At 27.4% G+C, this 26,653-nt stretch overlaps 2 protein-coding genes, 1 long non-coding RNA gene and 1 pseudogene across 3 annotated transcripts; 2 read left to right on the top strand and 2 right to left on the bottom strand.

Annotated features, from left to right (window-relative positions):
- The first annotated feature begins 8,082 nt into the window (after positions 1 to 8,082).
- On the top strand, positions 8,083 to 11,517 carry LOC137811612 (type IV inositol polyphosphate 5-phosphatase 9). Its single transcript, XM_068613411.2, has 7 exons — positions 8,083 to 8,610; positions 8,798 to 8,905; positions 9,006 to 9,330; positions 9,753 to 9,937; positions 10,646 to 10,754; positions 10,849 to 11,003; positions 11,095 to 11,517. The coding sequence occupies exons 1-7, from the start codon at positions 8,447 to 8,449 to the stop codon at positions 11,339 to 11,341; spliced, it is 1,293 nt and encodes a 430-aa protein (XP_068469512.1). The 5' UTR covers positions 8,083 to 8,446; the 3' UTR covers positions 11,342 to 11,517.
- A 3,055-nt stretch (positions 11,518 to 14,572) lies between these two features.
- Positions 14,573 to 16,077, bottom strand: LOC137811611 (uncharacterized). Its single transcript, XR_011081107.1, has 2 exons — positions 15,656 to 16,077; positions 14,573 to 14,773 (listed from the first exon to the last, which is right to left on the bottom strand). It is a non-coding gene; the product is annotated as an uncharacterized LOC137811611 (long non-coding RNA).
- A 2,110-nt stretch (positions 16,078 to 18,187) lies between these two features.
- On the bottom strand, positions 18,188 to 18,532 carry LOC150029133 (polcalcin Phl p 7 pseudogene; annotated as a pseudogene).
- Positions 18,533 to 23,436: 4,904 nt separating this feature from the next.
- Positions 23,437 to 24,172, top strand: LOC150029132 (uncharacterized). Its single transcript, XM_090298661.1, has one exon. It carries the CDS (start codon positions 23,507 to 23,509, stop codon positions 23,855 to 23,857), a length of 351 nt encoding a protein of 116 aa, XP_090154787.1. The 5' UTR covers positions 23,437 to 23,506; the 3' UTR covers positions 23,858 to 24,172.
- The last annotated feature ends 2,481 nt before the right edge of the window (positions 24,173 to 26,653 follow it).

Raw genomic sequence — 26,653 nt, 5'->3', positions numbered from 1 at the left:
CTTTCCCTTTAAATTTATGCTTGCACATAAGTTTAAGACGATAAAGAGAGTACTACTAAAAAATCATTAAATATAAATTAATTTTAGATACAAAAAAAAATTAGTTGTCATATTAACTACATTAGACATTATTTTATAGACTAAAAAATTATTTGTAAATAAAGTATTTCTATTACTAATAAAAATTTATAAACTAGTTTTTAAATTATTATCTAATTAACTATCTAGTTTTTAACTACCAAACTAGTTTATAATTTTTTTAATAATATAAAATATTTTTAAATGTCAATAACTTTTTAATTTATAAAATAATATCTAATTTAATTAATATAATAATAATATTATTTTTTTAAAAAATTGTTTTTATTTAATAATTTCCTAATTTTTTTTAACACTTATTTTGGCTTGATTACCATCTTCATCTAATAGTATGATAAAACTATGTATGCAGCTTCACACATTCTATAGTTATCATGGTTCCGATAATAGTGTTCGATAGAGGTGTGTGGAACGACCATCTTTAATAGTTAAGAAAAAAATAAAACAAATTTTGAACTGAATGACACTATAATATAGGAGAAGATTGTAAGAAAATAAATTATTTATTATACGTATAAAAGTAACATATTTTCACTAATTTGACATTTAACACACATTTTGACTTTCTTTAGGTGGTCCAATTTCTTTGAATTTAGATCTATATTTTATTGCCATTTTTAGCTTAATAGCATACTCCATGATTAACCAAAAAATCAGTTAATCACATGTTTAACCCTTAACAATTTGATGTTTTTTTTCTAGAAATTAAAAAGATACCATAAATTCAGATTTTTGGAAACAAATTAAAAATTGTATCACAGACTTCCAGAACATATCTAGTTTATTATAATCCACAAAATGACACCCTTGCCTTGCTGTAGTCCATTTTACTTCCCATCTCAAGGCAAATAATTTAGATAAACAATGCATAATATACAACAAATATTTTTTTAATATTTGCACTACATTATTCATTTTAACTAACATTTTTCTGTTTCATTATCTCTCTTAAGTTATGTTCAAATAGTTTATTCTTGTTGCCCCATCTTTCTGGATTCAACATTAAACTATTCCAAAAGAAAAAGTCAATCTTGAAACTCTTTAGGTTTCCTGCACAGTTCATTATTGAGGGCAGGTCCACTAATGAAAAGATACATAACTATTTTTATTTAGTTAATTAAATATAAGAATAAACTATTTTTTTTTAAATAATTTAATTAAGATATAAACACAATTTGCAAAATATATTAAACATAAAATATTCAAGATTAATTTCAAGAAATTAAATTTAAAATTTGGAAAGAAAAAACTGATAAAACCATGAGATTAATTAAAGCCTCTATATTAATTAATGTGTAAAATAAAATCTTTAAAAGAACAAGAACTTCCAAAAGCAATAATAAGAAGAAAAAAGAAAAGATCTTTTAATACCTTTGTTTTTATTTTCTTCTTTAAATTGTGCATGATAAGAGAGGGTCATTCCATGAGTAATAACAATAGCTATGGTAGCCAATAGGATGGCAAGAAACTGGTTGGCCCTATTTGTATTTTGCTGCTCTTATAAAAAACTAAAAAATAAAATACTAAGAAGGATTTGAATGCTTATTGATGTTACGAAATAGATATTATTAAAAATAAAGTATGTGACCTTGAAATAGTATCTATGCATTCATTCTGCAGGTATATTGATGGCGAACTATTTTAATATATGGTTAATTTTACTTTCTAGAACACTCATTAAATTTATTCTTATATATTAATTTTGATGATTTAATTTTTTAGAGTTAAATTCTTAATTTAGTCTCCGAATCCAATGCTAATGAATTACTGTTGGTCTAATAAAATAATATATATAAATTTAGATATGCTTTTGTTATAAAAAAATGCAAATGTAGGTACAAGGATCCTACCATACATTGCAAAATCTCTCAAATGGATGGTTTTAAAAAAAATATTTATATCATAAAAATTATTTTTAAAAATAGAATTCAATATAAAAATTGTCGTGCTTAGATCTACAATTTTTTTAAATGTCTTTTTTTACAAGGTAATGAACTTATATCTACAAATTTAATATTTTTATTTTATAATAAAATTATGCTATACGCTATTTTATTTATTTGTATTTCTACAAAGTGATAACTTCTACTATTTTTTTCAAACTACAGAGCAAGAATTTAGGTTGTGTTCGTGTTTTCGTAGATATACCGTTTGGATTAGAAGATGTGATGAATTGAAAGCGCGGATTTGTGGGAAGTCCACGTAAACATAAGCTTAAATACTACTTTGTTCTTACTTTCCATGTGTAGTTTTTTTTTTCCGTATTATATTGTGGGTAATCGATTTTGTCATGATAAATAGAATAAAGAAATTGATTTTCTGGGTTTATATTGTGGGAAATCGATTTGTGTTTGATAGCTAGAGTGCATAAATTGATTTAATTGTTTTTTTTTTGTCATAAATTGATTTTTCATTGTTAGGTATGTTAAATGAACAAATTATATCCGTTATTATCTATGTAGACACGGACACTGATACGATACGGACATGGATACAGAGATACTTAAAATTTCTAAAATGTAGGAAGGACACGGGAACACAGATCTATATATTATATAATTATGAATTATATAAATTGACAATAAAGATTTATGTGCACAAGTATGTTTCATATTATTTTTTGGAACAGAAAGATGTTTTTCATGACTGGTTCACAAGGATTTGTTTCTTGATTTTAGAATCATAATAACAATTTATACAATAAAGTTTAAATTTTGAGAAAATTAATGTATTTTTTCTTTTTAAAATTGTGTTAGAACCATATTAGAATTGTTAGAAATCTAACAAATACTTTTTGAATTGGACACTTCACGGATACGTGTCCTACAGGTGTCAGTATCGGACACCGATACGCTATTTAAGAGGAGTGTCCGAGTTTCATAGGTCATTATCAATAGATTTAAATATTTAATTAATAATTATTAGTTAAATATTATTTTACAATTAATATATTATTTAAATTCAATACAAAATAATTTAAGAAGATTTTTTTATAAATTTATTAATATTATATATATTTTTTTATTTTAATATTATGTAAAATTATAATTAACTTAAATATTCACATAAATTCCTCATATTTCATTATTTATAAATATTGTATTCCAAAAAAGTAAAATTGTAAACTTATATTTTAAACATTTAAAAAATATAAAATCTTCTACTATCCATCACATCATTAACAAACTTCAATAATTTTTTTTCACAGATTCACTAACATACCGCAATCCAAACACATTCACTTCCTTCATACTTTTCTCTCAAATTCTCACAAATAGTCTCCAAACACACCCTTAAGGTTGCGTTCGGATTGAAGAGAGGATGTATAGAGATTTGAAGGGGTGAATGTGTCAGGATTTAAAAAAAAAGTGTGAAAAAAGTAAGTGTGTTTGGATTAATGCATGTTATAGTGGATTTTTTAGGATAACTTATTGAATTTTGTGAGTGATATGATGATTGTGAATTTTTTATTTATTTTTTAAAATATGTAAAATTTAAGTTTACAAATTTACCCTTGTATTTAAAAATATTAGAATAACAAAACATAAGACATTTTTGTATACATTTATTTGAGTTATTTAAAATTTTATAAATTATTTCTTATACAATCGAATATATATTTTTTTTTAAAAATAACAGTTATTTATAAATTTATAGATTTATCCTTCGATTTATTTTTTTTTTAAAATTGTTGGAAAATTAATTTGATTTATTTGTGGATTATAATCTTTTTAATTAAAGTATTATTTTTATATTGTGTAAGAATTAATTTCAGAAAAAATACCAATTATGTGAAATTGTCCAAACATATTTATGATAAGTAGAAAAAATATTTAAAGTGCTATTTAAATTTCTAAAATATTCAAAATCTTAAATTCAAATGCTACATTATTTATTGTTTTATTTAATTAAAAATCTGATATATATATATATAAATATATATATAATTTTTTTAAAATATTTAAAATTTTAAATAAATACATATCCTAAATATTTAATGTGATATATGATTAGTAGATAAATTATTTAAAGTGCTATTTAAATTCCTAAAATATTCAAAATCTTAAATTCAAATGCTACATTATTTAATGTGCTATTTAATTAAAAATCTGATATATATAAAATTTCTAGAATATTTAAAATTCTAAATAGATACAAATCCTAAATATTTAATGTCCTATTTAAATAAAAATATGAAATATATAAAATTCCTAAAATATTCAAAAATTCAAAATAAATTTAAAATCTTAAATATTTAATGTCCTATTAAAATAAAAATCTGAAATATATTAAATTCTTTAAATATTCAATATCCTAAATAAATTCAAATCCTAAATTATTTAATGTCTTATGTAAATAAAAAATTGAAATATATAAAATTTCTAACATATTCAAAATCCTAAATTATTTAAATCCTATTTAAATACAAATTTAAAATATATAAAATTTCTAAAATATTTAAAATCCTAAATAAATTCAATTTCTAAATATTATCTTGTATGCAAGACTTACAAACACGTGAAATGAAAGTTATATCAATAAATACACCTTCAACATCAACATCCGAACCAACTTCTCTAAATTATTTCAAGAAGCATGACTTGATCTTATTTTTCAAACTCAACAAAGAGGATCAATCCTTACATCAAAGCATTTTAAGAGATTGGTATGTAATATAATTTATTTTTATTTTTTATTCTATTTACACACAATTAACTTGTTTGTTTCATTTCATAAACAAAAGAAGCACATCACTTCAACATGTTGGGATCTCTTTTAAAAGATCCATAAAATGTCTAAAACTTATGCATGAGTGTCCTCTAAGGTCCACAAAATTTCTATAAATTAGATAATTGTTTTATCACTTCAATTTTTTAATACATTACTTTATATACACATTCATGCATAATTTAATATTGAATTTCACTTTAATTTTTTTAGGAGGACTATGAAAAACTTATTATTGATAGAGACTCGTCTTAGTACGCATTGAATGATGGTGTGTCCAGTCGTCCATTTGATGATGAGATATTTTTGTGATATTGTTGGAGGATTAGACAATAGAGGACAACTTTAAGGCTGAAAATGGGTGAAAATTCAAACCTTCTTATTCTTCTTCTTCTTTTTCAAGTTCTTCAAATCATATTAGGTGAATTTGAATAGATGGAACATCCCGTGTCTAACTTATCTGAGGAAAATAAGATTTTTAAGAATATGCTAATCATTCAAAAAGAAAAGTCACATTTGTTTATAGAGTAGATGATGTAATTTGTGTTGATATTTTTACTTAGCTACCCATCTTCTTAGTACCACCTCCTCTAGTGCAAATCAAACATTCTCTTTTCTACAACGAACAACACAATTTGACGACGACTATTTTCTTTTCAATTTAATCCTTTTTTTACATTATTGTAATTGTAATATTTAATAATTTTAATTTTATCCCGTGCAAAACAATTCATATGCACGTAACATATTTTATTATTGTTATATGTATTTTCATTATGTTTGTGTGGTCCTTGTATTAAATTAGAGTTCATTTTAGTTATTCACTTAAGCTAAAATTGTAACTCACATAAGCGACTAACAAATGCTTAAGTGAACATGATATCATGCTTAAGCGACAAATCCAATGAATATTGCTTCAAGTGTACCCACTCGTTGTAAACAACATTGTTTGACATAGTCGCTTAAGTTTCACTTCTTCATTCCAAGTGACCAATCCCGTGAACATCAATAGAAGCATTAAACACTCTTTGCAAGCAACATTGTTTGACATATACTTGCTTAAGCGTCATTTGTTCATTTCAAGCGGGCAAATCTGCAAGCCATTCACTTAAGCGAAAATACCCTATCATATTTAAGCAAGTTCTTACACACATCAAGTGAGACACATTAATATTACTCGTTCAAAACTCCTTAATTTCGGTATGAGCGATATTTTTGCTTCCAATGCATTTCTACTTCAAGCCATGTATTTTCGTCTCATATAGGTGTTGGAGATCTCACATCGACCACTACAAGAAAATAATGAAATAGAAACTAATTTTTAGAGACCAAAATAATTAGTTGTAATAGTAACTAAATTAGAGACCATTTTAGAAACTAAATAAAAAATTGGTTTCTAAATTAGTTTCTATTATTGTTAGATAGTTTCTAAATTGGTCTCTAAAACCTTGGTTGCTAATTAAATACCAATTTAGAAACTATTTAACAATAATAGAAACTAATTTAGAAACCAATTTTTTATTTAGTTTCTAAAATGGTCTCTAATTTAGTTACTATTGCAACTAATTATTTTGGTATCTAAAAATTAGTTTTTATTTCATGATTTTCTTGTAGTGGACTAGAGATGAGAATATTTCATTGTATATAAGTGGGTGCAAACCTCACTCCATGAGCCGGTTTTAGGGAGTTGAGTTAAGGTTAAAATTCACTTCTTAATATGGTATCAGACCAATTTTTGAGCATATCCTAACAAATGTTTATTGTGCTATTACTAATAATAGGATTAATTTAAGTGAGTTCTAATTCACTTAAGCTACAACCATTTTGTGATGAATCTTCCCATCACATTTAGCAACACGTACTTTTTTTTCTTCATTTTTACATTTGTGATAAAAAAAAAAAAGTTTTGTGATATCACAATCACAATTTTTTATATGCATATTTATGTCTGAACTTCATATTTCATCACGAAATTCTTTAAAAAAAAATATGACAAATTTTAAGGTGTTTTATGAAAATCAACTTTATCACAATTTGTTTGATAAAATAAGTGATGTGATAAAGCAAAATTAAAAAATAAATATTATTAAATAATATTTTTATAAAACAAGATTACTATTGTTGAAAGTGGATCTTCCATAACTACAAAAGATACCCTAGTGTAAAATATTTAACCACCTGACAGCAGGGTCTACTACCCTCTTAACTCTTAATTAAGACACATGTACTTCAATTAACGTGAAGATGTAGTTTCATATAGAATGACTTCTGGCTGCATTCTCAAATAAAATCCTTAATAACAGTTGGAATCTGCAGAATATCTCGTTTAGTTGGCCACAATCCCTCAAAAGCGATGTTCATACTGAAAAAAAAACATGCACGCCACAAGAACGTTCATACATAATTTTACTAAACAAATTGTAGTACAAAATTTTTAATAGTTTTATCTCACCAAAAGTAATGAATACAAAAATACATATCAACGACTTCAGGTTTTTTTGTTCGGAACACATGTATTTTTAATGACAAATATTTGTGTTTAGAATAGATATTAATTAAATTAATTTAGAAAACAATTTTTTTTTTCATTTCTTGAACACAATTACGTATTAAGCATTCAAATTAATCTTATAAGTTATCAATATAGTTGAATCTGATTGGAGAAACTCTTCAATAAACTAGATAGAAAAATAACAAATAAATAAATAAAAACAAATCATGCATAAACTAATATGTAAAACCATTTTTCTAAAAGCTAATTATGTTTAATTTTTTTTATAAAAGGTTATCATGTTAGACTGATGATAACTCACATGTTTCAACCATCATCTACCATATGAAAACTATATTATTAAAAAAAAAAATACAAGCAAAAAGTATTATGTTTAATTTGTATTTACCCTAATTTTAGTTTGTGATATTTTTTTTCATCCCTTATGAAAAAGTTTGTCATGTTTTATATAAGATTCAATCATGGTGCAAATTGAGGGGTATTTAGTTCCATGATATAATATAACCCATTTTTGAGTAGAAGTTGTTCTTGAAGCAACCACCAAGAAGAAGAAAGTTGTCATATTTTATTCACATATGAGCAAAATACTTGACTACATGTAGATGGGGGCAATAATAACAAGTTATTTATCTACTTGCCTATTTTGTTATGGACCACACTCCCACTTGCACCCATCTTCAACAATTTAAATTTGGGAAACATTAAGATATCCTTTAAAATCTACTCAACAAACAGAAAAATTCAAATGTGCAAGAAGGGTAGACCCATGTTTTGTACCAGCTTTCTCTATCTTTCTCCCACGGGGACAATGTTCTTATATTTGAAATATGTATATGACGATCAATGCAGCCAAAGGTGCATCATCTTTTGCGTCATATGAAAGCCCTTCCACCTCTTCAACCTCCACAACCCTCCCTCTTCCCCACAATGCTTTTTTCCATTTCTCCTTATTGTTTCTACTTTTGGACTTTCTATAAATGCTTTCTATGTTTTGAATAACACCACATTACCATGCCAGCACTCACCACCTCTAGTATCACCTTCTCCCAATCATTCATTTCTCAAATTTTGTACACCTCCCTCTGTGTATGCAAATTGCTTTAGGACATGTGGCCTACGTTAGTGGCTAATAAGATATTCAAGAAGCGACTAGGAAGCAGCAATTTTATAGCAGATTATCCTACTTGTAAAGAACCCTTGCTGGGTATTGTAGACTTTGATCAGAACTCAAAAACCATTCTTAAGGATCACAAGGACACACAAAAATGCAAGTAAGAACAAAACTATCCTATTCTTCTAGTTTATGCAGCTACTTCTTCCTATCTTATATGCTTCACATATATTGAAAACTTGTATAAAACTGCAGTGTTATTGTCTGGGTTGGTTTTTCTTCTATGGTTTTGTTCTTTATGTTCTCCTTTCTTTTTTTTCTGACAGTGTATTTTGTTTCATGCTAAGGGTATTTGTTAGTACATGGAACGTTGGTGGGATTGCACCAGAAGATGATTTGAATATAGATGATTTATTGGAGACATGCAACAACTCTTGTGACATCTATATACTAGGGTACTGTCAGAACTGGTTCAGGTTTTTGTAATGTGAATAAAGAAACTTCAACTTTGATGACTAATTTTTTTATGTTTATTTTTACTGTTTCCCAATCCAGGTTTCAAGAAGTAGTGCCTCTAAAAGCATCAAATGTATTGGGATCGGAAAACAATGAGATTTCCATGAAATGGAATTCCCTAATCAGGGAAGCTCTGAACAAGAAAGCACATAAGAGGGTGAAAGATCAAAGTGATGGTAATAAGAATGAGGAGCTACAGAATACAAAGTACTGTGAAGCCCCACATGGTGTTCAATGTATCATTAGCAAGCAAATGGTTGGAATATTCATATCTGTGTGGAGCAGAAGAGATCTTTGTCCATTCATTCGGCATCCAAGCGTGTCATGTGTAGGCTGTGGCGTAATGGGGTGCTTAGGAAACAAGGTAACCCAACAAACCCCACTCAATTCATGTTACTCTTGTACCTCAATATACGTATTTGTTTTGTACTATTCTCTCACACTCATCACTGTCAACATCAATCTTTTATAAAGCACATTAGGCACTATTGGTAAACAACTACGTTCGGTAATGTTTATCACACAAGAGTTTATTCATAAGCATCATTCAGAGACTTGAACAAAAAGAAATTTAAGAAGTATTTTGAAACTGAAATGAGCAGAAAAATCGTTATGGAAAAACCATCACAACTGTTATAAGCCCAAATAAATTATGTATAGACTCTTTTTTATGTCTCAGTTAGAGCTTAATAGTCAATAATCTAAGCTCACATCAGAATTGGTTATCTAAAATCCTAGTTGGGTTGATTTTGGCTTTCGTGTTTCAAAACTCCTATTAACTTGCAGGGTTCTGTATCAGTGAGATTTCAGTTACATGAAACAAGCTTCTGCTTTGTGTGCAGCCATCTTGCTTCAGGGGGCAGAGAAGGGGATGAGAAACACAGAAACTCTAATGTTACTGAAATTTTTTCCAGGACAAGCTTTCCTAGAGGGCCTTTGCTTGATTTGCCAAGAACCATTCTTGATCATGAGTAAGTGAAGTTTGAAAAAGTCCAACAAACTCATTCATAATAATTTTGCCCCCCTTGCTTTTAATTTAATTGTCATGGACCTTTCCCAAATAAAAACCATGTAAACAAGGTGCAAATACTAAATGCATACTAAATAATTTGTTTAAAGAAGAAGCATCATTAATGACATAATCTTGGACTTTGAATATGTCCAACAGAAATCATGCCCCCAAAAATTAGTATACTATTCTTCACTGTTTTAATGTTTTAAACTATACAAAGTGATTTTACTTCAGAGGTTGTAATTTGTAAAGAAGTTGTTCTGATCTTCCTTAAGTAAACAAAAAGTTATCCAAAAAGATGTATTAGCACTAGTAAATGTTTAGGGATTAACATAATATTAATTTTTAAATACCTTGAATACTTAATATAAGAGAAAAAGGACAACAGAAGTGGTGCTAAGAAAGTTCAGAATTAATTTTAATGTAAATAGATATCAGTTACATTCTTTAATCTGCATTATTCTCTTGAATTGAAACATTTGTCTTAAACAAAGTAGAGCATATTTAAATGAGGGTAACAATGAACATCATATTGACCACTGAAGCATTAAATTAAGGAAATATAATAACTCCAACTTGCATATAATTGGTTGTATTGTACTTCCAATGATACACAATATCTTGTATTATTTTAGGCACTTAATTAACAACTCGTGGGTTTGTGCAGTCATGTAATATTGCTTGGAGATTTAAATTACAGAATTTCTTTACCAGAAGAAACCACACGCTTGCTTGTTGAGAAAGGAGACTGGGATTCCTTATTAGAAAATGATCAGGTTTATATATATACTTGGAGACTTAGAACTGTTCTTGAATTGAATCCTTTCAAATATTTTTTATCTAACTTAATTATCTTCAATGAAAATGAAGCTAAAAATGGAGCTAATGACTGGAAACATGTTGAGAGAATGGCATGAAGGAGCAATTAAATTTGCACCAACCTACAAATATTGTCCGAATTCAGACATTTACTATGGATGTTTCTATCAGGGGAAAAAGACAGAGAAGAGAAGAGCACCAGCATGGTAAGAGAAAACATAAAAAGAAAATAAAAAAATCCATAACATTTACTGTTGAATGTTGTTTTTATTAAATCATTGTTTGTTGTTAACGTAGGTGTGATCGAATAGTGTGGCATGGAGAGGGTCTAAAGCAACTTCAGTACACTAGAATTGAATCAAAACTATCAGATCATAGACCTGTTAAGGCAATGTTTATAGCAGAAGTCAGGGTTTTACCCAAGCTCATGAAAAACTTGCAAAGCATGTTCCTATCAGAAAGATTCGACCAAATTAAAACTCCCTTTGAAGTTTCCACCACTGATGATTTTGTACGTACAGAACGATCAAGCTTCCGGTTATGAAATTGCATAAAAATGTGGCTCATAAGAGACTTCAAAACTTAGCATTGCACTCTGTTGTGGTTGCACATTTTGTTCTTGTTTTCTTTTAAGAAAAGAACTTTGGTCTGGTAGATGTTTATAAATGTTTAATTTTACATAAAAAAGAAGAAGAAGTAAGAGCTAGAAATTCAGTGGAAGGAAAATGGGAAACTTAATATTTTTGTTTATGTGACAAAACATGGAAATAAATGTTAAAGCTATTGAAAAAACAGTATAATCCCGAAATAATTTCCTACTTAAAACACCAAACCACCTAAATTAATAAATGAATATGATTTTGTAGATTTTTACGTGAGAGTCAAATAAATTGCATGCTTTATATGATATAAAATTATAAACAAAAATCTATATAGCATACAGAATAGAAAAATAAATTATAAGGCAATTATTGAGCTAGTTAAGGCCTTTAATTGTTGTCTTTGATAGGAATTGAGAACATCACCCTCTCATCCTCTGTGCATGAAATGAGCATATTAGTTTTTTTTATTCATACGCGTAGAAGATATCATTTAATAAATCCAATTGGTGAAAAAAAATTGAGCTAAGTGGTGTTTCTAGGACAAAGTGGAATATTATTAGAGATAAGAAAAAAAAAACTTATAATATGATTGTGTAATCCATCTCTATCAGAATTTTGATAACATAACCTTTTATTATCATTGGTCCTTGAAAAGCTCATCTAATAGTGGTTTTATTCACATCGATACATATTATCATAAATGGATTGAATCGAACCAAAAGTATTCAGAGTGCTAAAGTTAAATATAATTCAATTCATTACACATATTGTCCATTGAGTTGGATATTAAGTTTTAGTATGAACAGATGTAAAAACCAAATTAGGCTTGGGGTAAGATGTTAAAACTATTGAGTTGGTTATATTTCTTTTTTTTTACAACATTATATATATATATATATTATTTTCTTAACTTTTGTCCATTGAAATATATATTTGAATGTTATTTATGTTTGAAATTTTAATAAAATTATTTCATTGCTATATTTTTTATTGTGGAGATCATAATGTTATCAGATAAAATATTCGGGTATCAATTAACTTTTAATACTTTTATGCTTTTATAACTTTTATTTATTTTAAAATATACATATAATTGCATTTACAATCAAAAAAAATTTATCGAATTTTTCTTTATATCAATACGATAATTTTTTATTTACCCTTATTAATGAGACAAACTTATTCACTGCACATCAACCAATGTTCTTTTTCTCATCATTTTTCTTTCTATATTTTTTTTCTTTGTTTTTTTTTTAATCTCATTATTGTTGGAAAGATTTCAAGTGATTTTTGTGTTGAATAAATTATTCAAAATAATATATCGTTGTCTAAATTTTGAAAAAAAGGACATTCTTAGTGATTGTTGATTACCATCTAAAAAAAGTAACATAATTTATTTCATAATTTGATATAGTTGTATGAAGCAATTGATACTATTCATTTATAAAAATAAAATGAAAGATATTATTTTCACGAAAAGTTTATGAAGATTTTTAGTAACATGTAAAATTAATTATTCACGTATTTAAATTTAAAACGATAAAGGAGATATTATTTTCCATTTAATTATATTTTATATTATATATATTCTTTTATAATTTAAAATACACATGTTTATAAATATTTTGTATAAATTTAATGTTATATACATTAAAAAAATCATTAAATAATAACTAAATATAAGATAAAAAATAATTAGTAACTATATTAACTAAGTTAGATACTATTTTAGAGATTAAAAAATTATTAGTATTTAAAGCGATCTATATTATTAATAAAAAATGATAAAGGAGTTTATAGATTGATATCTAAATTAGCTATCAAGGTTTTAGTTACTAATATTTTATATTTTAAATTTGTCTTTGAAAGACTAATAGAGACTTAATAGAGACTAATTTAGAATATAAAGTAGTTAGTAGCTAAAACTTTTGTAGCTAATGGTTAGATACTAATTTAGAAACTACTTTATAATTTTTTATTAATAATAGAAACACTTTAAATATCAATAATTTTTTAGTTTATAAAATAGTATATAATTTAGTCAATATAACAAAAAAATTATTTTTGTCTTTAAAATTGGTTTCTATTTAATAATTTTCTTGTAATGATATTTCTTAAATGAATTCTAAATTTTATATTTTTATCCCCATATTTTCAATCATGGTTTCCTCCCATAAAGATGTAAACTCAATTCAATCCATCAATTATATAATACATTTTTATTTACTATTTTGTATATATTTTATAAAAAAAATAAAGATGGAGAAAAAAATCACATATACCAAACACCACCCTTTTTAAACAAAATTATCCTAGTTTTCTTATCCAAACACTACAAGAAAATTATTTAATAACAACTAGTTTAGACACACAAAAAATAATTAGTCACTGTATTGAGTAAGTTAGATACTATTTTATAAACTAAAAAATTATTGTTATCTAAATTAATTTTTATTATTACTAAAACTTTATAAAATAGTTTCTAAATGGATATCAAATGATTATTCAAGTTATGGAGAAAAGTGAGGTACTATGATTTCCAAATTTTAAAAATTCAACATTAGATGTGTGTTTGACTTAAAAATATATTTAAATGTATTTAAAGACCACACACACATACATTATTTTGTGCAATCATGCAAATACAAAATTAATGCATACACTAGTGCAAACATTACAAGAAAAATATAATATTTCATGGGCCAAAAACGGATGTAACGGGATAAAAATGGATGCATAAGTGTCTGATTTACGTGGGCCAACAGTCCTACGGAAAAGCCATGGAAGCAAATGAAAATTATTGTTGGCCCGCAAATGTGACGCACGTGGCATGGACCAAGCCCACGCAAAGCGGACGCAAATTTTGTCAGTAAGGCCGACGTAAAAGTGATGCAATTGCAACGGCTTATGCGTGGGCCAAACCGACACAAAATTAAAATGTCGCCTAAGCATTGGTTTGGCCACGAAATGAAAAAAAAAATAGACTGCAAAAGCTAACGCACAAATTAATTAATATAAAAAATAAAAGTTGGCGTGGGCAAAAGCCGACGCATAAAGGGATGAAAAAAAACAATTTTTTTCTAGCCAGTTTACCCCGTAAACAATAAATATCGACCAAATCACATTTAGACAAATTGTTATCATTCACAACACATCCACAATACAAAAAATAATAGAAATAATTAAACAAAGTCTTTGATCCATTCAAATATTCAAAGTGGATATGAATACTTAGAATAAAACTTAAAATTAAAATTGTACTTTACAAATTTAACTAAAAGTACTAAAATTCAAAATGTTAAATAATTCAATTACATAGAAGAATGTCAATGAAAATATAAAATGAATTCCATAATGATGTGATCTATGAAAACCTGTAAAAAATACAAACAATATGAATAAATAAATGAAATAATTAAAATACTTAGTATATAATAAAAATGTCAAATAATTAAGTTTACAGTCTAGGATGCATTTTAAGGTACAGGTTGGTCATCCTACTTTGGATCATACTCGTGATCGGATTGAGTTGTGCTATTGGAAGCATTTTTGTCACGTTCCATTGAGATAAGTTTTTCCTTTATAACCTTTATCTCATTCTCCAAGTGTGCATACTTTTGACTCCACATACTAAATTCAGCACGAAGCATTTGATTTTCAATCACATGTTCAGATTGTAAAGTGCCGGAAGCAAATGGTTGAGTGAGAAAAAAAGACTCCTAGGTGGAAGTTATAAATCTGTTGCCCATAATTTTTTACTCTCTGCGACACCTTTTTATTTTGTACATCCCTCACCATCCCTCACCTTTTAATCTTTTTTTAAACAACCAAATGGAAAAATGAAAAAAGTTTATTCTCGGCAGCACCAACATTTTCTTTTAAACACAATAAAAAAATAAAAAAAACTTCTAAATGTATTTAATTATTAAAACATAATCAGTGTGAAATTCTACATAATCATTAATTGAACATAATCAATGGAAAAAGTGAATAAGAAACTTGTACATCTACATTAACAAAAAGTCCATATTAACAATGTCCATATTAACCGTCCATCCATATTAACAATGTGCATACTGATTTAAAAAAGTTCAAAAAATATCTCCATTAACTTTAAAAAAAGTGAAATTTTAGTCTCACCATAATGTCCATTCACACCGCACGCAATATTCACAGATCAACACACAGCCCAACAGAGACCACAAGTGCAACAAAACAATAAAATTGAATAAAAATTTTAAATTTTAAAACTTTACCTGTCCAACCTGAACTTGTGAAGCAGGAGGTGGAACTCAACAAAGAGGCGTGAAGAAGACAAGATCTGAAATGAAAATAAGAAAAAAACGAAGACCAAAATATGAGAACAGAAAACAACTAGTGCAGCGGACGACTGGGTAGTGAACGACAACGACAATCGTAGGAACAAAGCGGCGCACTGACGACGACGGTAGAACGTTGATGACAACAGTAAAGTACAACGCCGATGGTGAAGCGCTGACGACGACGATACACTACAGTGTAGCGGTGGGGTGAGTGCAACGGTGGTGGAGGGTGGAGTGCAGCTGGAGACAGAGTGAAAGAGGGGGAAAATCATTTTAGATTTTTTGGATTGGGGGAAAACGTGAGTGGAACACAGTGTGGGACAAACCGTGAAAATTTTGATAAATAGGTAGACTATGCATCGGTCACGTCTGACGCATAGCTTAAATGTAATTTAATAAAAACTAAATTAAAACTTTAAAAAGTTTAATTCATTTTATTTTAAATTTATACAACAAATAAATGAATTTAATGTATAATTTTAATTTATGCAAAACAATTTAATTTATACAACAAAAATAATCTAATTTATAAAAAATATTCATTTCATCTATACAACAAAAACTTAATTTAATTTATACAACAAAAAAATATATTTAATTTATAAAACAAAAAATATATTTAATTTATACAAAAAAAATCCTTTAATTTATAAAAAGAAAATAATTTAATTTATACAACAAAAATAAATACATAATTAAATTGATATCATGAATATAATGAACCATGTTATTGAAATTGCTTATGAAACTCTCTTTTAGCCTTTATAATTGAGTTCTTAGTTCAACTCTTACCTTACTAACTGCAATAAAAAACACAAGTACATATGCTGCACCCAAAATGTCAATGAGTTAAGGTTATAAACTTATAATCCAAAATCTAATGATAAACTTTATTCCATGATTCTAAATTCATTTTATACCAGACTCAATCGAAATGGAGACATATATGTTATATTTATTAAGAACTAAGTATACTAAAATTACTATGTCAAAGACCTATTATTCATGCAATGAGAATTGTTTTACATGGTACAACATTTATGTTCTTTAATACGAGGTCAACGACATACAATAAAATAACATAAATCTATGAATATGTTATTTAGTACATTGGGAAACTCTATTAACATACTTATATGGAATATTGCACATGAGTCATCTCGTGACTCAAAACTTACTATATTATCATGTGTTTCAGTTGAAAAACATAAATTTCTTTTGGAGATTATATTCAATAACTATAACAATTACATTTATAGAACATGTGGTCAAGTTTAGGGTAATTTAAAAATTAAGAATAAGTTACTTACTCACGTACTTATTCTTAATATATATGTTTTTATCATAAATATTCTCGATAAATCTTTAAAATGATTTTATGCTTTAATTATGACAAATAACATCTTTCAAATAACAATAGATATCAAAGTAAAATCACCAGTTCATTTAACCATTACAAAAAATATGACACCATTTAACCAGTTCATTAAGATAAATTGATTCTCTATTTTAGATACATCCATTATATTTTACATTCATTAATTACATCATGATAAATTCATATTCCTAAATTTATGTATATTTTACCTAATATTTATAAAATTTAAATATGTATTTTGTACTCAATTATTATTTTTCTACGTCTTTGGATTCTTTATAAGATAATTTTTTTAAATAATTTTAAAATTAAACACTTAATCAATTTAATAAATTTAATTTAACTAATTTATATCAAAATCTAAATACTTATTATAATGTTATAAATTAAATTAATTATTTTAAAAAAATTAAAGTATTTTATATAACATTTATAAAATTTAAATACATTTTTTCTTTTACTCAATTATTATTTTTTAACATATTTTAATTCCGTGATCTTCAAAGGATATCACAACAACTTCTTATAATGGTATCAAAATATTAATCATCCAAGTTTTTTTCATCTTGAACTACGTAGGACAATAACTCTTCTAACCATGTCATTGATATCACAATTGCAGAAATAAAGAAGTTAGAGCATCCTCTAGATCTCCAATAAACGAACTTGAATAAACTACACTACAAAACTTTACATAATATTCAACTAAAATCTTTACGTATGAAGGTTTTTTCTTTAACTTCTCCAGTTCTATTCAATGTGTAACTTTCTAAACTTGTCAGCACATAATAGTGAAGTGAACAGAAAATCTAATGGAACTCAAGTTTTTTTATCACTTTACTAAAAATAACAATGAAAAAAAGTTTCAGTGCCTTGTAAAAAGAATTAATTAGCACATACAGCATTGAGGTTAAACCTTATCACCATGCTCATACGTTATTTGGTGTATCCCACAATTACTAGTATTTTCTATTTTAGTTCTTGTATCTAAAACTATATGTTTTAGCTATTTTAATATTTCATATAATGACAACGAAAAATATAATTGAGATACGATATGTTAATTTTAAAACTATCATGTTACAACAGCATATATCCTGGAATGAAAAATGAGAATTGAAGAAATGAAAAGGATGAGAAAGATTAGAGTTTGTTCAAGACATCGTTCATCAAGTTAGGATTGTCATTACGAAATTGAATCAACTCCTCCAACGTAATAAAACCATCGCCGTCTTTATCAATCTCTTCCATTCGCCGTTCAACTTCCTCATGTGAAGTTAATCCCAACACTTTCAGAGCCTCTGCAAACTCCGACAACGAGATCTTCCCATCGCCATTCTCATCAAACCGCTTGAAAACTCGCTCACACTCATCTTCATCACCCATGCTTTTTCTTCTTCGCGATGATGACCAAAGCAACTAAATGTCTCTCACATGTGAATAAACAATGTTGAAATGAAATGAGTGATGGATATATTTAACAAATTCAAACACCAATGGTGCCTCTATCTACAGACTCGTTCTTCTTCCTTTCCTACATCATCGGATCACCTTCCGACACTTGCACCAAAAATAAAAATCTTTTCTCAATTTGTTTCATTGCAAACACTTTTGTGTCACCATATTCATCTATGAGTTTAACCTTCACGTGTGTGGACAGTGTAAAACCAAAAAAAAAAAATATATGATTCACTTTTAAGATGCGTAATTAAATTTATTAATATTATAGTAGAACTACAGGCTGTTTATATGTCCACATTTATTTGTTTCGGAAATCAAATTATAAGAAAAATATGTACTATTTTTTTTAAAATTCTAACATGAATGGCTGTAGATAAAAAGATTCCAATTCCTAAATTAAGAGTTGAATTATAATTATTTTATCAATTAAAGTTTATAAGTAATTTTTTATGAAATATTACTAAATTATAACACTTAATTTAATTCCACAAATTTTTTGGAAAAGTTTGTATAATTTTGCAATAAAACCCATCCAAAGAAACATCTAAGAATCCAATTTCCAACCTTGGTTACAAAAATCACCTAAAATTCCTGTAAGATCTTACCAAAACCCACCCACAAATAGCCAAGAATCATCCGAGAAACTCACACACCAATGTGAGGCGGGTTGTGCAAATTAATTTGTAGCTCATTATAAGAAACGTGAGACGAACTTACTATTTTGACTTGCTAACCTGCTTAGTTTCGCTGACATAGCGAGACAAAACGGGTCAGCCTGCTAGCCCGTATAATAATAAAAATGATTTCTTTCAGCACGTTGATTAAACTTTTTTTCACACCCTATCAATTCTAGAAATCGAATTTTGAAAGCCAAAATAGTTGTTCCATATTCCAAAAGATAAAATAATTGTTTCAGAAAAGTTATTTTTTTTTTCTCTTCTAAATTTTCATATCTAAAATTTACTTTTAAATTACGAAAATTAAATTTCAAAATTGATGAGTGAAAAAAAATTGATGGGATGAAAAAAAAACATTTTAATAAAAAAATATAATTTTTTCATATATTAAGATACAAGTTCACAAGTCACTACCTACAAATTCAACTTAGTGTCACTTTTACCGGACGAACCAAATGTAAGGTGCACGAACACAAACGCACCAGCCCGTTTTGACACAAATAACTAAATGAGTATCATTTTTCTTACTCTTTATCATTTTTTATATTATTATCACTTTTTAATCTCTTTCTCATTTAAGAAAGAGAATATTATATAGATGAAGTATCATTCAATACTTAATGACTTTATTTAGAGTCCTTCTCGAAATCCAAAGCTAATAACCCACACTCTGTTTTCTATAAAAATATTTTGGTATTAATTTTGGTCTTATTTCAAAAGTTAAATACTACGATTACACCTACGTAATTACTAATTTATACATTAACATGGATTAAAAATATTAAAAATTATGAATTATTAATTATGTAATATATATCACAAATGATTAGTTAGTGAACTTTAGAGTATAAAACTTGTTGGAATTTGTTGCATAATATGCTAAGCATATCATTTATCAGAACAATTACAATAAAAATGTTTTAAAATAAAGAATTAGAAATAATAAATTTCGAAATTTCTACTCATATTTTATTACGCATGTCTCGTAAAAATAACATTGTAAAATTATTTATCTAATTGATTTAAATAAAAGATAAAAATTTATTTTTTATTAATTTAAAAAAAAAATATTTCTTATGTGTTGATTCGCAAGTCTGCAGGTCAATCCTTATGGATTTGTACTAGTAAAATCAGTTTACAAATTCTATATAAAACAGACTAAATGTAGAACAAACTTATAAAGAACGGATCAGCTTCATTGTCATTTTCTAAATAATTACATATTCAAAATTAATTTTAATTAAAAGTATTCCAACAATATTCTATCAACGACTAAAAAGCAATATTCTCTCTAAATTTCTGATTTATTTTTGCATAAAATTAAACACATTGTTTGAACTTAGTTTTGCCAATGGTTCTTTGGTGGTCTAGTTATGGATGAGTGTCACATCTATAGCAAACAAATAAAAGCAATGTGGTCCTGTACTATTTTAGGCTTACAGAAGCAAGGAGCAGGACAACACTATTTTCCAAACACGACTGCAAGTTTTAATTCCACATTATCAATGTGATGTTTTGTTTTTCAAATCTAAGTAGTAAAAAATATATTTTCACGTTTTCGGAACTAAGTTAACGGGATTAATTCTCTGCTTTAAAATGAGATTTCAAACACACGAAACCATGAGATATCCAAACAAGTTACACGAACAGACTGCAATTAGCATTTATCACTTGTACGAATGGTGGAAACTTCGTGAGGATATTTTCGGCAAAGTCTCCTACCAAATTTTTCCTAGACAAAAAATCTTTAATTTCTCCTTTAAATAAACACTATTATCTTCCGACCAAAAAGAACTTTTGTAAATTTTTGCAGTTCTCCTATTTAAGTTATTATACTTCACATGCGACAGTTTCCAATTTTACGATGAAACCATATAAATAACTTCTCTTAAGGTAGTTTATGGGAGTGTTGACACCAGTTTCTTTATTTCTCAGTTTAGAGATGCAGATAAACTCTTGTCAACTTAAAATCATACTATGGTATTCTTAGGTAGTAACAACATAATAGTTTAGCTAACATTAATAATGGAAACAAAAAATAACAATATCATGGATAATAATGTAATTTTATTAAAAAAATTACAATATCTTTTTAAAATTTAAAGAGAAAACAATAATATTTTCTCTTGGAAATAAGGAAATACAGCTACTTGAAAAAAAATCCTAAAGGAGAATGTTTTTTAATTATTCTCTCAAACATTAAAAGGAAAAGAAAAGAAAAAAAAGTGACTTTGAAAATAATTAGTTCTTATAGTGACTAAATTAAGATTATTTAAGAGACTAAAAAAATTTTGGTTTCTAAATTAGTTTTTATTATTGTTAAATAATTTCTAAATTAGTATCTAATTAGCTACCAATGTTTTAACAACCAATTATTTAGATTCTAAATTTGGTACCAAAAACCTTAGTAGCTAATTAGATACCAATTTAGAAACCATTTAACAATAATATAAACTAATTTAGAAACTAAAAGTTTTTTTAGTTTCTAAAATAGTCTCTAATTTAGTCACTATAACAACTAATTATTTTTTGTCTCTAAAATTGGTTTTTATTTCATGATTTTCTTATAGTGGAATCACAGAAAATATTAAGATTTTTCTTGAGCTAACGTCAATAATATTAACAACAACAAAATATTAGATACTAAAGAACAAACTAGAGAGAAACGAAACTAATAATAGATAATAATGTAATTTTAATAAATAAAAGAAAATTATTATACATCTCTCTAACTAATGGAGAAAAAAAATACTTCATTCAAATAGTCTCAAGAAAAAATTATTTTTCCTCTCTTAATTTATCTCTCAAGCACTAAACTAGCATAAAAGAATAATGTAATTTTAATGCTTATTTTTAAACAAACATTATGTGACTTTTATTAGAAGAAAATTAAATATAAAATTTTAAACTAAAATATATTTTATAGTATAGTTTAACACAAAAATAAAAATATAACATATTAAATACCATTCTTAAAATTTACAGAGTTGTATTATAAATGTCTTATTGATCTAAACAATTGTATTATTTAAAAGATTTTACAACACAAAATCAAGTTGAAACAATTCAAAATATATCTTAAACTCGTATTATCGAATTTATTTTCTCAAACTAAAACTTGTTATAAAAAAAAATTAAACTAGTATTAGGGATATAGTTTACATTCTGTTATAACAATTACACGTACGTAATTCTTATATATACATGTATCTCATGCATCCTACAACATACTCAAACTCATATATTCAGATACACTTTTCTTTTTCTCTCTATCTTCTAACATGATATCTAGAGCTATCTTTTTCCCAAGACCCCTTTTGTTACTCTTTCTTCATCATCTTCTTCCTCTATTTTTTCTCCTCCTTCTTCGCCAATGGTGTCTCCTTCCTTACACCACTTTTCTACCCTGATCACCCTAAAATTTACAGATAAAAACTTTCTGATTTGGAAACAACAAATATGTACTACTCTTCTTGGCCTCGATCTCATGCATCTCCTTGATGGTACTCATGTTTCATTAGAGTTTCTTCCATCCGAAGTTCAAATAAAAAACCCACCATCAATCCGATCTTTTTACACTATCATAAGCAAGACTAGCTTTTTCTCTATAGAGATTAATTAATATGACTTTGTTTTTATTGAATCTTTATGAATTTTTTTCTTCAAAATGGAGAGTTTTTATTTAAAAAATTACAGTTTTATTATTGTTAAATTAATTTTTATAAATTATAATTATTTTTAAAAAAATTCTTATTTTATCTAGAAGATAAAGTAATAAAAAAATTTAAAAAGTAATATTTTTTTCAAACTTATCCAAAAGCTCATTCCTTACTCATGACGAAGCAACCAAAGCACAAATTTCTTGTATATCATCTCAAACAGTAATGGGTAAATGCACCACATTAACCAGTGCAATAATATTCACAACCTCATCCTGTCACATGTCCTATTTTGTAAGTTTCTAGTAATAACTTCTCACCTAATGACATAATATTTTTGAGAACTTATATGTATTACACATAACCAGTTATATTATTATTTTATTTCAAAATTTCATTTATATTTATTATTATTATTTTGAGAGCCAAAAAGAAAAAGGGAAGCCCTTAATGATTGTTTCTGTGGATGTCCTAAAGTATAGTATAATACACAAATCCTTTTAAAATGTACTGAAATAAAATCCAAAAAAGACAGCTGGCATAGTGCACCACCTCAGAACACAACACAACAACACAAATAAGTGTTCACTACTTTGGTCTTGGCAGTGCCATGGCTTCTTCTTCAGTGAGCAGATCAGGGTCAGGGTTCAGCTTCTCAGAGCACTGGCTCTTGATGGCAGGCACAGCACTGGTTTGTGGGTTTCTGGGATACATAGTGTATGATGCAATTATGGCTACTGCATCAGAGTTGCTCCAACGTTTGCTGGTGATTTCTCCACTTTTCTTGATCATCATTGTTCACTGGCTCTCCACAGGCACCCAGATAAGCTTCCCCATGCCAGGATCTGAGCCCAGTGCCATCCACAGAGCTGGTGGTTCCCCTTGGGGCGTTGCCTTTGTCCTTCTCCTCCTTTTCTTCCTCATCTCCTACCAACCCTCCCTCCATGACCTTATCTCTTAGCCTCTCTGCCAATACTACATACTTTTCAGTACTGCATTGCATGTCACTTAATTACGTGTAGGGTTATCATGGGATGCTGCTTCTAATTTTACTTTTTATGCTATTTTCTCTTCCGGTACCTAATAATGGACCTGTTTCTAAAGCCAAAATTTTGTGGATTCTTAGCTTAAAGTTTCCATCTTTTGCTCAAAAAAATGCTATGGCATGTGAGCTTTTGGTGCTTGTAATTTTAGTCTGTATGGGTACTTTAGCTTCCAGTATCTTGTAATGGACCTGTTTGTTAAGTGAATTTGGGTACATTTCGAAACTTTGCAATGTATGTGCTTCTAAAAGCTCTTCGCTTTTCCCTTGTAGCAAAATTTTGTGGGTGCTTAAAGTTTCCATCTTTGCTGAAAATAATTTTCTGACATGATCTTTGTCTGTTTGGACTTTATCTGTTGGTGGTAGTATCCTCTCGGAATAAAGAATTTAATTCTCATAATTTACAGTTAACTGTAGATGGTTTAGTATTTTTTTACTCCAAGCAAAAATTTAATCTTTTTTTTCATCCATCCAAAAGTAAGGACATCTATTTTTTCAGAGATGGTGCTGATAAAATATGCTTGGAAAAATAATGATTTAACTTTTTCTTTAACAATGTAAAGCTGTAATTTCCATTTTAGTTGTCCTTTTTTAGTTTTATGTACTTGTCCTTTTGTCCACGTTATGCTACTTTGGAAGAGTCGAAATTTTGGTTTAGCTCTATTAACATTTACATTATTGTCGTATACTAGTTAGTATAAGGATGTTTGTGAATAATATCAACTTTGCAAGGACGTCGTATACCACTATAATAACATGTACTCTGATAATTTGTTCAAACTTATATTTGGCTCCGTTTCCAATTAGATCTATTTATTTATTAATGAATTTATGTGTGGTAAAAATTGATTAAAATTATTAATAATAAAAATTCTGTGTGTATACCTGTACAAGACAATTATGAAATAGAAATTAATCTTAAAGATAAAAAATAATTAGTTGATATAATGACTAAATTAGAAACTATTTTAGACACTAAAAAGATGTTTCTAAATTGGTATCTAATTAGCTCCCAAAGTTTGGTAGCTAATTAAATACCAATTTAGAAACTATTTAACAATAATATAAATTAATTTAGAAATCAAATTTTTGTTTAAGTTTTTAAAATGGTTTCTAATTTAGTCACTCTAACAACTAATTATTTTTTGTCTCTAAAATTAATTTCTATCTCATAATTTTTTTAGTGTTAATATCGATAACTATTGATTTTGGTAATTTTGGTGTGTTTAAAAGTTTTATAATATGTTGTTTATATAGCATAGCAGAATAATATTCATATATTATATTGTGACTAAAACTAAAGTATTAACGATTCTTTCACTAAAAATTGATTGCATCATCACCTAATGTAATGTCTTCAACATCAATTATTCTCGAAGACAAATGAATATAATATAAAGTCTCAACTTGTTTGTTGTAATAATCTTGGTCAACATATGTATTAGATTCTTTCTTGGTTAACATATAGATTAGATTCTTTGATTTTGAAATCTTTATAATAACAAATCTTCTTCACTTACTAGGTTTCTAATAAAATTATACCTCAATATGTGAATTATTGAAGTTTTAGAAAAATGTTAGATAGCATCTTTATGGAAAATGAGGTGGTTGAGAAGGTTAAGAAAAATGGGAGGAATGGACTATGTTTCAAGATAGACTATGAGGCATATGATTCAGTCATGTGAAACTTCCTTTTTTAATAAAATAAAATGAGATATTTAAAATGGTGTTTCAACCCTTATACATATCCTTACCTAATTTAAGAGTTCAACAATTCAAGACAAAAATATAATCAACACGGAGTTCTTAAACTAACAAAGACCCCCTCTCCCCTTACAAACCAAAGGAAAAAAATTATGCCTAAAAAACCAGCCCTAACATAATTGTTTAGCAAAGCTATAAAAAATTAAGAGATTGTCTCCTGCACCCTATACATATGGATAAGATGCATATGAATAGCTTGCCACTGGACCTCAGATTTCATGCATAAGATATTGGAATTGAAGGGCTGCAGAATTCATAGAGAAAACACTCCATTTGATATTGTCAGAAAAGCTTTCCGCAAGATAGCATAGTGAGATTGTTTCCAAAATTACTTCTGTTGCTGCATAATTCGACATAATACTAACCACCTTTACATTTGTAGCCAAAATCATAGCAATTGAAGATTAAAATTAGCCACATAATTAAGCATAAAATTCTACAGAATTCTACGCAGATACACATTCCATTCCAGCAGACCAGCTCCTTCCATGTTCACTACACTGATAAAATTCAACCCTGCATCAACACAATTCGAGTTGCATAATATAGCATAAAATTCTGCAGTATTGTGCATTCAAAATCTGCATAAAAAGGTTGATCCTTGGTTCTTGGGCATAGATAGTTACAACAATAAAATTGCCTACTTCCAGCTTCACATATAGCTATTCCAGCTTCCATACCAGCAGTCAAATTCCTTTCATTCTGCTTCCCTTATTCCTTCTACATCAACTTCAGCAGCAAAACACAATTTGCTTTGTGTAGCTAATAAAATCTGCATTGACTCTGGCCCCACGCACATTCCAAGAGGTGTTCACACGGATGAATTAAGTAGTTCAAGACAAAATTCATGTTGCCAATAATTCTTTCAAGACCCCTTCTTCATGCATATAGAGTTCCCGAGATGATCCTGCACGACTCTTTGCATTGCTCCAAACACAATAATTCTGCATA

Source organism: Phaseolus vulgaris, chromosome 2 (assembly GCF_051622355.1).
Source record: "Phaseolus vulgaris cultivar YP4 chromosome 2, ASM5162235v1, whole genome shotgun sequence".
Lineage (NCBI taxonomy): Eukaryota > Viridiplantae > Streptophyta > Magnoliopsida > Fabales > Fabaceae > Phaseolus > Phaseolus vulgaris.
This window is presented reverse-complemented; position numbering and strand designations above follow the sequence as displayed.